Source organism: Frankliniella occidentalis, unplaced genomic scaffold, assembly GCF_000697945.3.
Source record: "Frankliniella occidentalis isolate FOCC.00 unplaced genomic scaffold, Focc_3.1 Scaffold581, whole genome shotgun sequence".
Lineage (NCBI taxonomy): Eukaryota > Metazoa > Arthropoda > Insecta > Thysanoptera > Thripidae > Frankliniella > Frankliniella occidentalis.
In genome coordinates this window covers 104,720-120,612 of record NW_026267697.1, presented here as the reverse complement: position 1 = coordinate 120,612, position 15,893 = coordinate 104,720, and the positions used below count along the sequence as shown (strand labels likewise).

The 15,893-nt window shown below is 43.5% G+C and overlaps 3 protein-coding genes across 8 annotated transcripts in view; all 3 read left to right on the top strand.

The window, feature by feature from the left end:
• LOC113202279 (fatty acid synthase-like) overlaps positions 1-2,791 on the top strand; it is an 11,195-nt gene extending 8,404 nt beyond the window's left edge. Inside the window, exons 20-23 of the mRNA XM_052275351.1 lie at positions 456-756; positions 1,548-2,077; positions 2,155-2,388; positions 2,464-2,791. Of these exons, the coding sequence (XP_052131311.1) occupies positions 456-756; positions 1,548-2,077; positions 2,155-2,388; positions 2,464-2,640 (1,242 nt within the window). The 3' untranslated portion in view covers positions 2,641-2,791. The remainder of the gene's footprint in view (positions 1-455; positions 757-1,547; positions 2,078-2,154; positions 2,389-2,463) is intronic.
• A 1,740-nt stretch (positions 2,792-4,531) lies between these two features.
• LOC113202242 (transcription intermediary factor 1-alpha) lies at positions 4,532-13,161 on the top strand. 6 transcript variants are annotated; one of them, XM_026416372.2, is made up of 21 exons: positions 4,532-4,721; positions 4,879-4,927; positions 5,463-5,680; positions 5,762-5,962; positions 6,090-6,316; positions 6,400-6,525; positions 6,625-6,773; positions 6,885-6,995; positions 7,068-7,262; positions 7,406-7,518; positions 7,605-7,861; positions 8,021-8,362; positions 8,481-8,648; positions 8,781-9,107; positions 9,224-9,334; positions 9,422-9,634; positions 9,717-9,870; positions 10,008-10,164; positions 10,263-10,443; positions 10,553-10,705; positions 10,793-13,161. In XM_026416372.2, exons 3-21 carry the CDS (start codon positions 5,464-5,466, stop codon positions 10,991-10,993), a joined length of 3,603 nt encoding a protein of 1,200 aa, XP_026272157.1. In that variant the 5' UTR covers positions 4,532-4,721; positions 4,879-4,927; position 5,463; the 3' UTR covers positions 10,994-13,161. The 6 variants fall into 6 exon arrangements, with proteins under 6 accessions (XP_026272157.1, XP_026272160.1, XP_026272156.1 ...); XM_026416371.2 differs by having other exon boundaries at positions 4,654-4,721; positions 4,879-4,941; XM_052275345.1 differs by having other exon boundaries at positions 4,656-4,721; positions 4,879-4,932.
• A 1,018-nt stretch (positions 13,162-14,179) lies between these two features.
• The window catches only part of LOC113202243 (MICAL-like protein 1), a 7,646-nt gene continuing 5,932 nt past the window's right edge, over positions 14,180-15,893 (top strand). The window contains exons 1-4 of the mRNA XM_026416376.1: positions 14,180-14,323; positions 14,415-14,526; positions 14,634-14,832; positions 14,911-15,177. Coding sequence (XP_026272161.1) covers positions 14,194-14,323; positions 14,415-14,526; positions 14,634-14,832; positions 14,911-15,177 — 708 coding nt within the window. The 5' untranslated portion in view covers positions 14,180-14,193. The remainder of the gene's footprint in view (positions 14,324-14,414; positions 14,527-14,633; positions 14,833-14,910; positions 15,178-15,893) is intronic.

Sequence of the window (15,893 nt, the reverse complement as noted above, 5' to 3'; positions counted from 1 at the left end):
GACCCTTGCTACCTGCTAATACCTGGTCCAGCGTGCACCCAGCACGTTTCAAACCGATCGGCGGAGTGGCGCGAAGGATCTGCCTTCCCCCACTCTCGACCGCTTGCGGCCACCTATCTCTATATCACCTTACGGTGAGTGGGTTGTTCTACAAATTCTGAAAAGGGGCTGAGCGAGGCCTGGTCGGAACCCGGGGTCACATTGAAGTGCGACACGGCGGATAAGGAACCATCCATACAGTACGTCCGATTTTTCTAAGATTCGTTTAGCGAAAAATGGGAAATGAGCGCCTGCGAGGCTCAAGGTAGGCCAGCCCGCAGAACACACATGCACTACATACGAGAAGTTGCCTACCCACTAGGCGCTCCGAGAGGTGGCACAGGCTGAACTTGGCAGTTTTGGAACAGCGAATCACGGACGTACTTTGTGGGTGATCCCTAAATTGCCCGGCTTAGTGCCTGACGACGCGACGCTTTCAGGTGTCCTCTCGCCAAGACGAGGTGATCCAGGCTCTTGACGGAGTCCTCCGCGGGCCCGGGCGCGAGTCGGTGCTGCTGGTGGCCGTGGAAATGTCCTCGCCGAGCAGACGCGTCGCTGCGGCCTGCGCGGCCCGGAGGCGCGCGGGCGGCCGCTCCAGCCTGGTCGCCCTCGGGGTGACCGAGCCCCACCTGCGCGTACTCGCCCTGGACAACGCCTTTGCCGACCCCCAGCCCGTCCTGCACGTCAACCTGGTGCGCGGCGACCTCCACGAGGCCAGTGAGTTCACAGCACAACACCGCACTCTGGGAGTCGGGTACATCCGAGCAGACGCCGCAGTTGAGCGGAATTGCATACTCTACTCGGCGGCAGGCGCCATTGCGCGCTCCCGGAAGGGGAAGTAGGCAAACCCGTAGCACTGTGGCGGCTGCTGCCCGGTACTTCGGCTAGTGGAGAAAGAAGAATAGAAGGGAAAACGTAGTTGTCCCCTATTGTCTTGCCGCCCTGCGGTCGCACGGGCCGTGCGTGGGGCTGAAACTTTCCGCGAAACGGGGCACCTGAGATTGATTTCGCTGCATCCGCGAGAGAGGGAGGGGACGGCGGTGCAAAAGTTTTGCACGCGCAGCTTGGGGAGAGGGGGAGTCACTGCTGCGAGGCAGAACATTGATCTGCTGCATAGATGTTCTCTCCCCCTCCCCCTCCCCTGCCAGGTGGGCGGCACGGGAAAGGAGTTGCAGCTTTGCAGCTCAAGAGTGAGAGAGAGGGTGCTGCATTGTGGGGCACTACCCACTGAGCAATGCAGTATCGGACCGATATCGAAACGACGTCAGATATCAGAAACTTATCGGTTTTTGCATTAGATTGATAAAAATTTGGTCCTGAAATTGACAAGTTTCTGATAACTTATATCGTTCTGACATCAGTCTGACATTTTCATTATTCACTGGGGGGGCTATGACCCGACACCTGCTTAAGCTTTTCCTCCCGTACACCGTGGCTGTGTAGAAGTAAGCCTGCAGGCTGTTCAGCTTCCTTTGATCATTGACTTGAGTGTCGACTGTTTCCCACAGCGCTCAAGGATCAGCTAGGAGAGCTGCTGCCGCAGTCCCAGGCCGCCCTCGTGGCCCTGGCCAACAGCACGTCCCCGTACACACGCACCGTGCCGTTGCCCTCCTCCTTCGGTGGCCCCAAAGCCAAGTCGCACGAGGTGCCACCTGTCTTCCTGGTAGGTGGCCTCGCGGACTCGCCCGTCGAGCAGATGAAGCCCCTCGCGAGGCTGCTGATGGCCAACGCCGTGTTGCTGGTGCCTGGAGCCGAGGACGCCGACGTCCCCTCGATGGCCGCTAGCATGGTGAAGGAGATCCTCGCGCACCAGGCCACCGGCCCGTATACCGTGGTGGCTCGCGGTTGGGCGGGCTGCGTGGGTCTGGAGATGGCCCGCCTGCTGGAGCAGAGGGGGGCACGGGTGGCGCTCATGCTGCTGGACTGCGCGCCCCGGGACCTGCAGGCCGCCGTGCAGGGGCTGGAGCGGGGCGGACAGAGACATGCTGGTACACTGCAGGCGTGGCTGCTCTGCAGCCTCCTCCACATGGCTCCCTCGGTGAGTCCAGCTCCCCGCCACCTCCGAGCCTCTCGTGGCCTCCGGGGACTTAATGACCACTGCCCTTGTTTTCGCAGACCTACGACGTGATCGAGGCGCTGCCGTCCTGGCCTGCCCGTCTAGAACACGCCCTCGATGTGACGATGGGATCCTCGCCACAGCGCGCCGCGGTCGCCAAGGCCCTTGACCTGGTGTTCGTCCGCCTGCGCGCGCTTGCAAACTATAGCACCGACTTTAAGCTAAAGCAGACCGTGGTCACACTGCTGAGGCCGACCGGTGCCGAGCCGGACGACTACCGCGGCTTGGACAAGGTCGAACATTCACACGAGACCACTTGGGGCACCTGCAAAAGCGATCCTGGCTGACCGTATCTGTACTTTTCGTAGGTGAGCGAGCTCAACGTGATGGTCGAGGTGGTGGACAGCGCGCTCGGCACCGCCGACTACTGGAGGGCCGCCGCCAGGATCGTCAGCAGCGGATTGTACGTCGGCTCCAAGCCCATGCACCAACTCGTCATCGGCAAGCAGGTCTGCAGCGATAACCTGTGGTCGCGCCTGCGGTAGGCGAATGTCACCACAGCCCTTTAGTGTGCTGCGTGGAGCGGCGCGGCCGTGGGCCGAGGGAGAACTCCTGCTGCAACCTGCAAGGAATTAGGTACTTTATTAGTTGTTCGAATAATGTATTGATGAAATCTGTAAGACTTTCGAGTGGATAAATAAATTTAATCAAAACCAATAACAAACAAACTTTAATCAGCTCCAATTGGCTAAAACACATGCCGGACAGAGAGAAAGTTGAAAAGTTCCGAGGGGCAGCAGTTTGCTACCGGGAAGTACATGGTTACACAATGGCCACCACAACAACAAAAATACCAGTTTTTATGTGGTTGAAGCCCATCAAATTAGAAAAACTTGCTAGAAGAAGAAATCAGAAAAAAGTACCACTTACTTTTCTCCACAAACAGTTCAGTGTTAACCAGAATCTTGTTCTTTTGATCGGGTCGGTCTGGTCAGGTCAGGTAGGATGTGGAGGTGTAGCGATTTGGCGCGGTGATTCAAACAACGCAAACGGCAGCCACATAAATTCACCCTTTCACCCTCGAGGGGGAGGGGGGGTAGAGGGAAGGCGAGAACATTTAATGTTTCCATTGAACCAAATGAGTCCAATATAACTCTATCCAATATAAAATATTTATTGACAGAGCCAAAAGTATCGAAAGTAAAATCATAAAAAGTGGAGGGGGGAGGGGCTCACCGCCTTCTGTAAATTTGCAATGAATAGTGTGCTTCAGGAGTCTGGCATATGACAGGGTTGGCGGACCCCTCCCGATAGATGGGTAGATGGAGGATCCGCTGCGGCGCGGCCTGGCGGCCTCCTCACTCTTCCAAGTCTCGTAATACATACAGCTAACCGAGCACTCAAATTTTATTTCATGAATTTGTTTGGCATTTTTGCTGCATGTTTTCAACTGCAAAGGATATTCCAATGTCAAGGGATTATTTGTGCACAATGTATATTTGTTGCCAATCCAAATAAATATGGGCTGGGAAGATCAAAATCAAAGTGTTGATGCTGATCTTTGCTTGTCTTGAAAAAATGAAATACAAGAAGTGCTACTGTGTATAAGATTTAAATATCTAAATCTGCTCCCGAGTTACTGGTTAGTTGCATTTAACTCACCACTTTTCATAACATGATAGCGTAACTAATTTGCAACTCTACTTTCATTGCTCAGAAGAGTATTTTTTAGTTTTGAACAAGACATATTCATTCAGCTTGGCATTTCATTTTACGTTCCTTGTTGTCATACATCAATAAAATAACTCTGTCAAGAGTCGAACCAATACATGGTACATTCTATAACTCTAACTTTTAACGGATAACTTTTACTCATAAGAAGTTTTTTTCTTTGTCGCAAAGGGTAAGCAATGTCATATGACTCATAGAGCTCATAAGCTTGATCCTGAACATGGACATAGAGAGGAAAATTTCAATGTTTTTAAAAGATAGAGCAGGGAAACGGAAAATATATACATTAAATAAACCATTTTCCAAAATATTACACATTGCACACAATGGGTGAGAAGAACAGAGGTGCAGTAATTAATTATTTAAAAGGCACAATCTGACACGTAACTTTCGGAACTAAAGCTCATGACGGTAAGCAATAGTATTACAAATATAAATCTCGTACATCTTTTATGTTTATTAAATTAACTTCGTTCCAAAAATGTTCTATGTTCCTTGAAAAAAAAATGTTTACAAATAAATTTGTGGTGTTTTTGGTTTTTAAAGTCTCATCTATACAGATGTTTTTGTTTTACTACCGGTGCCTATGTATTTATTTGGAAGATTCGCCGATCCTGAAATATCCTTAGCAAATATAGACTTTTCTTATAAATGCCGAACACATCCATTAAATAAAACTTGAGACTTGTTGAGTGGTAGCTTTAGCTTTTGGCTTGGACTTTGGCGCTCAGAGCAGCAGCGGTGGCGGGCGGCGGGACCCTCCATCTACCCATCTATCGGGAGGGGTCCGCCAACCCTGTCATATGCCAGACTCGTGCTTCAGATGACGGGTTGCTGCAGACCTACCTAATCCAGAAGGCTGTGGAATTAGCCGCTCGGGGGTTTGGTCGTGGAGGTATTGTTATGCTTTCTAAAATTTTAACTTTTTGACATTGGAAAAATTTTCCATGCAACCCATAAAGTTAGAAAAGTGGCTGTTAAATGATCAAAGTTCTGCGTCTTCTAAATTTACTCGTTTGGTTCCACCTCTTTCGCTGTTTTAACATGAGCAGCAACTAATCGGCATTCAGCGAACAGCCTCAAAAAAGAACTTTCTCCCAAGTAAGGTTTGTTGTGTAGGTAACCAATTGTTCATTGCGCGAGGAGAGGAACATAACACAAAATATGTTGACGTTTCGCACTCCAAATTCTTAAGGTACAGGCTCTCATTTTTGGCGTGTAATATTTCATTTCGTAGAATGCGGCTCCTCCAGTTGCTTGACGCCTTCCCGACCGCAATAATTAGAGTTGTGCATGAATTGTTGGCATTTTGATTTGTAAAATTTTATTTTATTTTGCTTGTTATTTTGTTGAGTCTGCAGCCCCTTTGAGGCCAGAATACGTCTTGAACGTGAATTGTTGAGAAAATCTCAAGTTAGACCTGAATGTTGTCTCATGGTTATGAATTAATCAAATTCTAATTAAATTCAATCTTTCAATCTTTTTTTTTTCTTGTAAATCAAAAACATTTGAAGTTGTTTTTAGCATAGTGTGTTTGTGTATTTGTTGCTCTCTGTATGTGTTTTCAATTTTTTATTTTTAGTGAAATTAATGGAAATGAATGAATGGTGATATGTTTTTTTCTATGACTTGTCAGGATGGAACCCTTTGAGGGCCAACCAGAAGATGTGCTTATTGGGAAACAGGAACATCTTGAAAATAGCTCGAACGGTACACTAAATGATGATAATGTAGACGGCTTAGACCAAAGTAATCCAAATTTGTTGGATTCAAACAATCATGACGACGATGGATCTATGTTACCCACAGACTGTCTCAATGGAGAAGTGGAAGCACCTGCATTGGATGGAATGGGTTTGTTCACTGTTGTTTTCTTTGTTTTTTTAAATTTTAAATTCGGTGAGTATAATGTCAATAAATGGGATTAATTTGCAGACCAAGATGCTCCAGGAAGTCCAACAACTGGAGTGGATGTTCCGGGTGTTAATACATGGTCAAACATAAAATGTGTTTATTGTGAAACGGTTTTAACTCTGAATGACCAACCTAGACTTTTAGAGTGTTTACACACATCATGCATGTCATGTATAACATCGAAGATAAATGAACCTAACCAAGATACTGGAGATGTTGTTGGTGAGTGCTCTTGTGGCCCTTTTCTAAATTTACACATTTTAACTATGACATCTGAGACTAAAAGTTCTAAAAAATCTCACTTAAGTTATACTTTTTACTTTAACGTAATTTAATTTCTTTTTCACAGTGGAAGTCAATAGTATTGGTTGCCCTGAATGTTCTGTCACCAGCATTATCAATGGCATCATTGACAATCAGTTTTTGCTGGAATTGTGTATGGAGAGTGAAATGGGAGCCAATCCTGACTTAAACAAGTCTCTCTCAGACTTGAAATGTTCAAGCTGTCAAGATAGTGCACCAGCTACTAGCTGGTGTGTTGATTGTGCTGAGTTCATTTGCGATGATTGTGTTCAGGTACCTACTTGATTTATTCTTTCAAAACATCTACCACTTTAGTATTAAGTAGAATTAAGTTTCATGTAACTTACTTGTCTCAGGCCCATCAAAGATTAAAGATAACAAAAGATCACTCAATAAAACCAAAGGAAGAGGGTGATTTAGAGAACCATACATTAGCAAGCACAGCGACTTCAAAAAATTTCTATTGTAACATTCATCCACAGGTAACCCCCTTGCTCCCTCTTCATATTTACAACATGTATAAATTTTTTATTTTTGTTTGTCTAATTTGTTGGTATTTTGTCCTAATTTATTCCTATCAGGAACAACTTACTTTATTTTGTGAAACCTGCGATAGACTGACATGCCGAGATTGTCAGTTGACTGAACATCGAGACCATAAATATAAGTTCAGTCATGAAATTGCCTCAGAGTCCAGAGGGATGATTAACAATTTGTTATCTGAAGTGAGGTGAGGATCATCATGCACTAGAACTACCAATAGTTTACACGTCACAGTAATGAAATAAATCCTAATTTTAACTTCTGCAACAAAATTGTAACATTTTCCAAATTCTTCCAGCTACAAGAGAGTTCTCTTAAAGAGTGCTACCAAGGTCATTGAAGATAGGCAAGTACTGATTGTCGAGAAAAAGAAAGCACTTCTTCAAGAAATAACTCAAATGGTTTATCGGTATGTTTCTGGTGATTTTAAAAAGCTTTGTGTTTCTCTGAGTATGTGGTACTAAATACTTAATTATTACAGTCTAACAAATGCTATCAACCAAAGGGGAAAACAATTAGTAGTTCGTCTTAATGAGGTTTGTGATGCCAAACAGAAGACGTTGACAGAGAAAAAAATGGCATTGGAACAATTATCTTTAGTGACAGACCACTGCATTGACTTTGTCACAAACGCTGTTAATAAGGGTAGTGACATGGCTCTTCTCTTTAGTAAAAGGTAATTACCACACTAATTGTGAAAGTTCTTGTTATTCTGTGCGACTCAATTCATTACCCTATGATATGCCAAGTGAGCGTGACCTTTGCAGTAGTTTTGAATCACGTGATGTATTAATATCTATATATGATTGTCATTTGCAGACAAATTACTCAGCATCTCCAGAGAATCAAAAGCAAAAGGGCAGATATTCCAAACCCAGAAATTCCTGTCAGGATACACTTAGCGACTGACAAAGTTCCTGACTTAATAAGAGGTAAAAAATTTATTTGTGTTTCTCCAATGTCAATGTATTTTATTTTATTTTATCTTGAAAGGCTAATATTCTAATTTACTTTACAGTGCTCTCCTCTATCGGCAATATTGTTGTGGACGGACGAGTCTATCCGTCGCAACACAACAACAACAACACTAGTAATCAATCTGGGTCCAACAGTGCTGGGCCTGTATCCAACGCCCCATCCGCTTCCGCCACCTCCCCTGCCACTATCACTCAACCCCAGCAACACCATCAACCACCATCACTGCACGGACAACCAACTGCTAACCAAGCAGGTTACTCAACTGTGCCGTCGTATTTTCCCCCGGGCTCCTCCCTGGTGAGTTTCTTCTACAGAGCACTGGCTGTTTAGAAATAGCAATTTCGTACACATTAAAGAAAATCAAATCTTAATTCTGAAATGAGGTTGCCTGAAATTAGAACAAACCAATAATTCCTCAGCAACTTTTTTTCTATAAATCAATGTATTGCATTTCAGCGGCAGTCAACATCCATGGGAGCCGCGGGGCCGCCGAGAGCCGCAACGCCGCCGCAAACCCAACACCTTCAGAGCTTGCAGTCCTTACCAGCACAGGTGGCTCGGAACTTGAACATGCTGCGACATTCACCTCACAACCCTCAAGGCCTTGGCCTCATGCGAACACATCACCAGCAGGTGACGTCTTCTACACACCCTATAGCGGACGGGCGCAATGTAACCCTGCAGGCAATGCTGAACCCCAGGGCTGCACCACCTGGTGGCCCAACTCCTCCTCTTGTTCAAGCCCCTCACCAGGGCCAAGGCCGAGCTACTCTGGCAATGGGACCTGTGGGCCATCCGGTATGTTCCGCTCGCCTTTCAGACAGCTTGTTTGAGCCGTGGTTTAATTTATCATTCCTATTTTTTTTTTTAACTCATTGAGGAGGAAAGTTGATGAAGTGATTTTGTTGTTGTTTAGGCGCAGCACCCTTCCGGGATGCCCCATACTCAACGACGCTACCAGGACCCCATCGTGGCCCAACAGCAGGCGGCGGCGCAGCACCACTACCAGAGAGAATACATGCGACAGCAGCAGCAGCATCAGCAGCAGCAGCAGCATCAGCAGCAGCAGCAGCAGCACAATTTGGTTAGAGATGCAGATGATTTAAACTAATTTAATAACAGTTATCTAATTGTATCTTCAAAATATTACAACATAATAAGACTCGCTCGCCTACCGTAACATATTCATGTATTTCGTTTTTTTTTTCAAATTTAGTATGGAACGTACCACCCTGGCCCGGGGACAGCTGGCTCGGCAATGTGGCCGGGGCAAACGGGTCAGCGTGGAGGTCATCAGACTCAGGGCGTGCAACAGCAGGGTCCGCACCCCCCATCCCAGGCCACGGCCCAGGTTCAGGCCCAGGCCCAGGCCCAGGCTCAGGCCCAGGCGCAGGCCCAGGCTCAAGCGCAGGCCCAGGCCCAGGCCTTACACCAATGGCATATTCCTCAGCACGGGGTCAGCCAGCTCGGCAATCTTGGTCGCTCTGGCCAGGGCCCGAACCACCAGGACAACAATTCTTACAAAATTACCCTCAAGACCCAGGTCGGTGCAATAGGGCATTAGATTGGTTAATTTTAATTTGAAATTAGGATGAGGGTACACACATGTTGAAGTAGGTATATAAGTAGGTACTATATGCTATGTGATACACCTCCTAGGTGTCACCTCTGCAGCAGCAGCCGCAGGCATCTTCGCCAGGCGTACCAGGAGCCTCGATCAGCGTTGGCCCAGTGCCTGGGGCCATCCCCATTAATAAGCAATCTTTGACAGTACGTTTCTTAAGCTTTTTCCCATCTGCGCTTTTTATCTCTGTGTGCGCATGTGTTCCTGATGAGTTCACGATTTTGCATGTTTAGAGTATATCTGTTACGAGAGAAGAATCCCGCACACCTCGTCTAAATGACCGGAGCTCCTCCTCCAGTATCAGCTCCAACCACAGTAATGGAGAGCGCAGCATTAGCAGGCAGTCATCCACAAGCTATATGGTGTCATCTTCAGCACCAAAAACTCCAAGTCCAAGCTTAAATAAACCTGAAGATGCAGAAAGAAGCTTGGACAAATATTGCGAAGTTGGTGTTTTCTTTGGTTATTTCTAGCCTTAATAGTTTCAGCTATGAATTGATCTTAACCAAATTTATGAAATACTTTCAGGAATCTGTTAATGATTTGATGGCAACCATAGCCAAGCTGGACAGCAATGGTATTGTAGTAATTCCAGAGCCTCAACCGCCTGCACCAATGCAATTGACTCAGGCTGGTGATAGCCCACAAGTGGATTCATCTACTGGTGACACCAGGCATCAAGGTATGCTTTCTGACCCCTGTAAATTATAAAGTTATTACCATGCTGGTGTGTGTAACAATTTTGGAACTTACAAAGTAGCATTGACTGTATATGTTTGATTGGTTTGCATAAATTTAATTGTATGTCTTGTCTTACAGTGGTTGAAAAACAAGAAGAGGTTGAGCCTGCTAAAGATGATCCAAATGAGGATTGGTGCGCAGTGTGTATGGATGGTGGGGAATTAGTTTGTTGTGATAAGTGCCCCAAAGTTTTTCATATGCACTGTCACATTCCCACACTTGAAGCTCTGCCTGAGTAAGCTTCCCTTTACTTTGTGTCCCTTTTCTTTTCTTTCTTCAGTCTCAACATAAGATTTCTTTGAACTAATAGTACTGTTTTACTTTTTTATCTAGAGATACATGGCAGTGTTTACTTTGCACTGACATAAATGAAGTTGTAAGTCATTTCCAAGATGGAAAAACCCAGGGAACTTTAAGCTCAAATGAACTAAAGCTTGCGCGTCGGCTTGTTCTTGAGCTATACTGCCAATATGAACCTAGTTTGCAATTCCGAGATATTGGCTCTGGCACTGAGGTATGGTTTTAGAAAATTAACACTTTTTTTTATGACTCTTTGGGTTCACTTTGTTAAATTTTTAGTTAAAATTAAAATTTTGGTAATAATACCCCTTTTGTTATCTTAGGCAACATCATATAACGACCAAATAGACAATCCAATGTGTCTTGAAACTGTCCGTAGCAAACTTAGCCCTGATCATTCAGAGCATTATTCTGATTTAACTGAAGTTATACGTGATATTCGCCTAATATTTAAGAATGCTTTTGCCAACAGCAGTGTAAGTAATAATTATTACCTCTACCCCTAGATACATTAACATTATATGTATATACAAACTTTAACATACATGAAACCTCTCTTTTAGAATGACAGCCAAGTGTATGGTGATGCAAAAACCTTAGAAGAGTTCTTTGAACATCTTCTGACCAAGTGGCTTCCAAACTTTGATTTTTCCAAATCTAATGGTGATTCTGAAGAGGAAGCAATGATTGATGATATTAAACAGAGTAATGATAGTGATCAAATACCCCCTGCAAAGAGACTCAAAAGAGGTGTGGTCGACTGATGTTACGCTACTGGGGATGTGTTAGCGGAGTCTGTTAACATATTTCCAGCTGGCAACAACTATAATATAAAAATTTCTACTGTTGTGACATTTCTCCAAGAGAAAAAGATTTAGAGATATATCTCAAATTAAATAGGTTGGTACATCTAAACACTATCCATCTGATAATATTGTCTGATGTGTTTTGAGTTTCTGAATGCTACTCATTGGTAGTCTTCTTGATGCCTTATGTCAAAAACTGTTGAAAGCAACATGTAAGGAATATTCAGTATTTCAAGCATCTATTAATGATATTCAGAAAAAAAGTACAGCTTTTGTTTGTTCCTATTTCGTAATAGTATACACTCATCAGATTATTTTTGTATGAATGAGGATTGAATTGTACTTACATACCCTGGTGTATTTATAAAACTATTTTTCTCCTGCATGGTTTGTTCTATCAAAAATCATGTCAATTCTCATTTAATTACATCAACAACTGCCTCTCATTGTATCATAATAAATCTTTGAAATGTTCTCCCATTTTAATCTAAATTTTACTTTGGATTTTTGGACCTCTAATTAAGTAATTAAGGATTGGTTTTGAAGATGCTGGTGTTGGTGTTCTGAGTCATGCTTGTCTTTAAAGCTGTTGTGTGTTCAAAGTGAGTATGGCAATCTGTGTTTGATCTCATGCTGTGTAATGAAGCATGAAGAATACTGTGATACTTTGAATAATTATACAATTAATCTGTACATGATTGTGGAAAACTCGGTTGTCATCCTAAGGCTTGAGAAACGATGTTTGTTTTATTTTTTAATTAGCATTAAAGTATCTCTTCTAACAACATTTTTGAATTATTCAAAGTTGGAACCAGATTTCACTTCTGTAATATTTTCTGTCTGTGAAATGAAAACATTTCTTCCCCGTTGCCTTTAATAGATTATAAACCATGACTTCATCATCTTCTGAAAATCATAATCACAAATCACTGTCAGTGCTGTGTCATAAAGTACTGCTCTCATTCTCTCTAGTGTGTCAGATAGTTCATCAGTATTTTTCGATCGAAACAGATGGAAAATTGTCGCCTATGATCAAACCTGCCTATTTTCCACAGTTTTTGAATCTTTTTATCTACTTTCATTGTTTTGAATCTGAAACCTTTCTCCAGTTTGTTTAACCAGCGTAGTCTTGCCTGCATACTTTATCTAAGAAAGATTAGAATTTAAGTTGTATTGATCCTCTAGAAAACTGTTGTTACCTATGTGCAATTAATTGGCACTTGTGCATAATAATCATTGATTGAATATTTAATTTTTGTGTGCATTTAGTAATCACTTGCATAAAAAATAAGTCTACTTTCTACAGAATTTGCTGTAATTCTGTGTTCTGAAGAACATATGCAATATTTACCTCATGGCAGGAAGTCCTAAATTTAGGGAAGATGATGATATTCTATTTCATGTCCCTCATTCTTAAATTGACCTATGTTTTGGTCTTGAACAATCTGTAAATGTTGTGAAAATGTGTAATTTGTTTTAAGGGGTATGGTGATTAGACAAAATGAAACACAGTATTTGTCATATCATGTTATGATGTTGCTAGCTGGAAACTGGGCTTTATTTTCTTTTTTTGCAAGCTAGCCTGCGGTAATTTTCTTCAAGGACATTAGTTTTGTGTAACTAGCGAAACTGTAGCTCGTTGTTATGATATGTTTAGTTATATTTAACATTGTGGAAGCCACTTTGATTTTGTTACTTTGTTGATAGTGTGATGTGCTAGTACTTAGCATTCTTATAAATATTGTACATAGTTTGGTTTTAAGAAAGATATTTCCTAGTGACTTTTCTTGTTATGTTCAGACTACTGTATTTTTTTTTTTTTAAAGTGAAGAAATGTTATATAATTATTGTTTTACAAATTTAAGAAACAGTGACCTTCTCATGAATCATTTAAAATATCCACTAAGAAATTTCCCCTCTCAAATAATCTTCCTCCTTTCAGATCTTGACTTATGTTCTTTAAACATATGATAAAATGTTTGAAAGCTGGATGACATCCAAGATCTTGTGCCAAACTGGTACCTGCAAAATATTGTTACAGCACCCACTGTTGGGTGTCCACAAAATACGCTTCCGTTTATTTAAAATCCTTAAGACTGAAATATATCTTAACCTCTAGCAGAAAAGCTACTGTGTCTTCTTGTAACTTAATTTGCGTTAGGTCAAAACTCCTTTATTTTTAAGTCCCAAAAGATATTGTAGATCTAAGTCACAACTTCGGTTTTTCATGAAGTGAAGATTACAAAATTGGGGGACAGGGGCGGAACGGAGGGGAGGGAGGAGGGGGGGGGGGAGGGCCAGCTCAGCTTCACGCCACCCACGGACGGCAAGCCGCCCCGAACCCGAAAGTTTTGACAACACTGGGTGCCTCCCACCCACTTAGTTTTGCCCCAGCGGCTATCCCTGAAAATGCCCGAGAGGCCAGGAAAGCCGGCTGTGAATGGTGACAGCTGTGTTCCTTCGACTAACGAAAGTACTAACGAAATCGTCAACCAAGTGCGTCTTCAAGAGGATCTGTCGCTGACTGACCACCTCAACAGAAGATTATTGACGTCATTCCTGACAAGAATTAACAGCAGTGGTGTCCAAGATTCGCAGCCAAACTGTACCCAGCCGTCCGACTCTTCAAGCAGCCAAGCAGATCAAGACGATTTTGCTGCTTGACAAATTTCTATCTTTTTCTTTACTGGAACCTCTAAAGTATAACCTCTAAAGAAATACTATCGGCCATGGCGTCCATCGATATTCGCATTGACATTACGTTGGCGGACAACCTTATACATTTATGTTATTATTCTTTATTGTTTCTTGTGCGAAACTTCTTTAACTTTCGTAGATTAATGTTGTACTGAAATGGATCATAACAATGTCCATCAATATTTTGTAGTTGGCCACCCCTGTTCGCCTGCAAACTTGCAACAGGCGGTTTCCCGCCAAATTTGTTCGGCTGCCGTTCGCGATCTCTTGTAAAATTTTGTGTTTATTTTGGGAACCTTTGCTCATCTAACACATGTTATGTGTCTGACCATATTTTATATCGCCCTTCATCATATAAAAGAGAAAACAGTTTAAATAAATATTTTTACTGCGTCATGCATTTGTTTGTATCGTTTAATTGAAGTTTTCTATCTCGACATAACCTTACTGCACGCATTGCAATGGCATACACAGTGGATGACTTGTTTGGAAGAGACAGTCTGTTGGGTGATCCCAATGACCTGGACAACTTGGTAGAGTTTGGAGATGCAGGAAATCATTCGGATAACGAGGTGCAGGGAGGTGATGCAGGTAATTTTTTAGAGAGATCAGTTCAGTGCTGTGGTTCGCAATATCTGCTAACTGATATTTTATTTTAACTGATATGACTTTACATTTACAGGTGGGGATGACGACAATGAAGATAATGAGGGTAACAAGGATAGTGATAAAAAACCTGATGAGAAAAAGGTTATACGAATTAAGCGACCTCAACCCAAGCTAGATGCTGAAAGGTATGTCACAAGCATATATTTCCATAGTAAACATCACAATTACCCCAACTTTATTCACTAAACTAAAATCTATCTATTAAAATTAATTTGCTTTTTTACCATCTAAGGTTAAAAGGACCACGGGGCTTGCTGCAACTGAAAAAATCTTTTGCTGACATCAAATTTAAAGGCAAGAATCATGAAGCTGAAGACCTGCAGAGGGTCATGGCAAGACTTGAGCACTGGTCTCATCGTTTGTTCCCCAAATTTCAATTTGATGACTTCATTGAAAAAGTGGAGAAGTTGGGCTCTAAAAAAGTGGTGCAGGTACAATACAATTTCTCTTTCTCCATTGAGAAAAATATCCCGATAGTTGTTGCAAGAATTCTTTCTGTCCAAAATTAGAATTACGTCAAAAGACTGCGTATGGGGCTCGAAGATGACGACGATGGTGTAGTAAGGGGTGATAATGAAGAAGCTGTGGATAACCCAGACCCGGTGGCAGATGACACAATGGGAGAGTTTGACCGTCTTTTGGCAGAACAAGTCTCGCTTCATGAAAACAGCTTGTTGGTGTCATCTCCGAGAACCCCTGGTGCTCCTGGCGCCCCAAGGACTCCATCGATAGCGCCCCTACGGCCGCAAGCTGTGTCATCTACTCCTGCTCAACCGGTATGTACCGTGACCAATTGCCCATCATATTCTTATGCACAAGCAAACCCTGAAGACATACGACTTGACAAATTGTGTGCCGAAGGTCCCTTTGATATTCTGAAGGGAGCATGAGCATTTTGTGATCACGCCGCTCACGTATTTTCCAGTACCGTTTTCCGACTCGACACCTGTAAGTTCAGTACCTTCCCTTTGAGAGGTGTAGGAGTTGAACCCAGAGCCTGAACGGTATCGAACACCATGCATGCAACGCACAAGACAAGCGACCTGTTCTTGTTAAGGTGGATTTAGTCTCGTGAAGACTGAAGACGCATAGTTGTGAATTGTTTTGCTGCAAATGGGCCAAAATTACGACTATTTGCACCAAAAACAGTTGACAACTACGCGTCTTCAGTCTTCACGAGACTAAAGGGATCATCCAGATAGCACGTCCGTCATTCGCCGCTACGAACGAACCTGCCAAGTTCAGGTTCTGCAAGCTCGCACAGCGCCTGTAGATAGGCAAAATCTTGTCCGCAGTGCATGCGTGTTCTGCGGGCTGGCCTACCCCGAGTCTCGCAGGCGCCAAGTAGCCATTACTTGCCAAATGAATCTTAGTGAAACGGACGCACTTTCTGGACAATCCACCTTTATAGTTTTGACTGTGCGGGGCGGCCGCCGCCGTTTGCCCACCTCGTTGCCTGTGCAGCCTCCGGCCCGGGGGCAGGCGGGGGGGG

Coding starts and splice junctions, on each gene's coding strand:
- LOC113202242 (XM_026416372.2), top strand. CDS start 5,464: ATGGAACCCTTTGAGGGCCAACCAGAAGATGTGCTTATTGGGAAACAG. Junction 6,774..6,884: donor AATTTGTTATCTGAAGTGAG/GTGAGGATCATC, acceptor AAATTCTTCCAG/CTACAAGAGAGTTCTCTTAA. Junction 10,706..10,792: donor ATGCTTTTGCCAACAGCAGT/GTAAGTAATAAT, acceptor CCTCTCTTTTAG/AATGACAGCCAAGTGTATGG.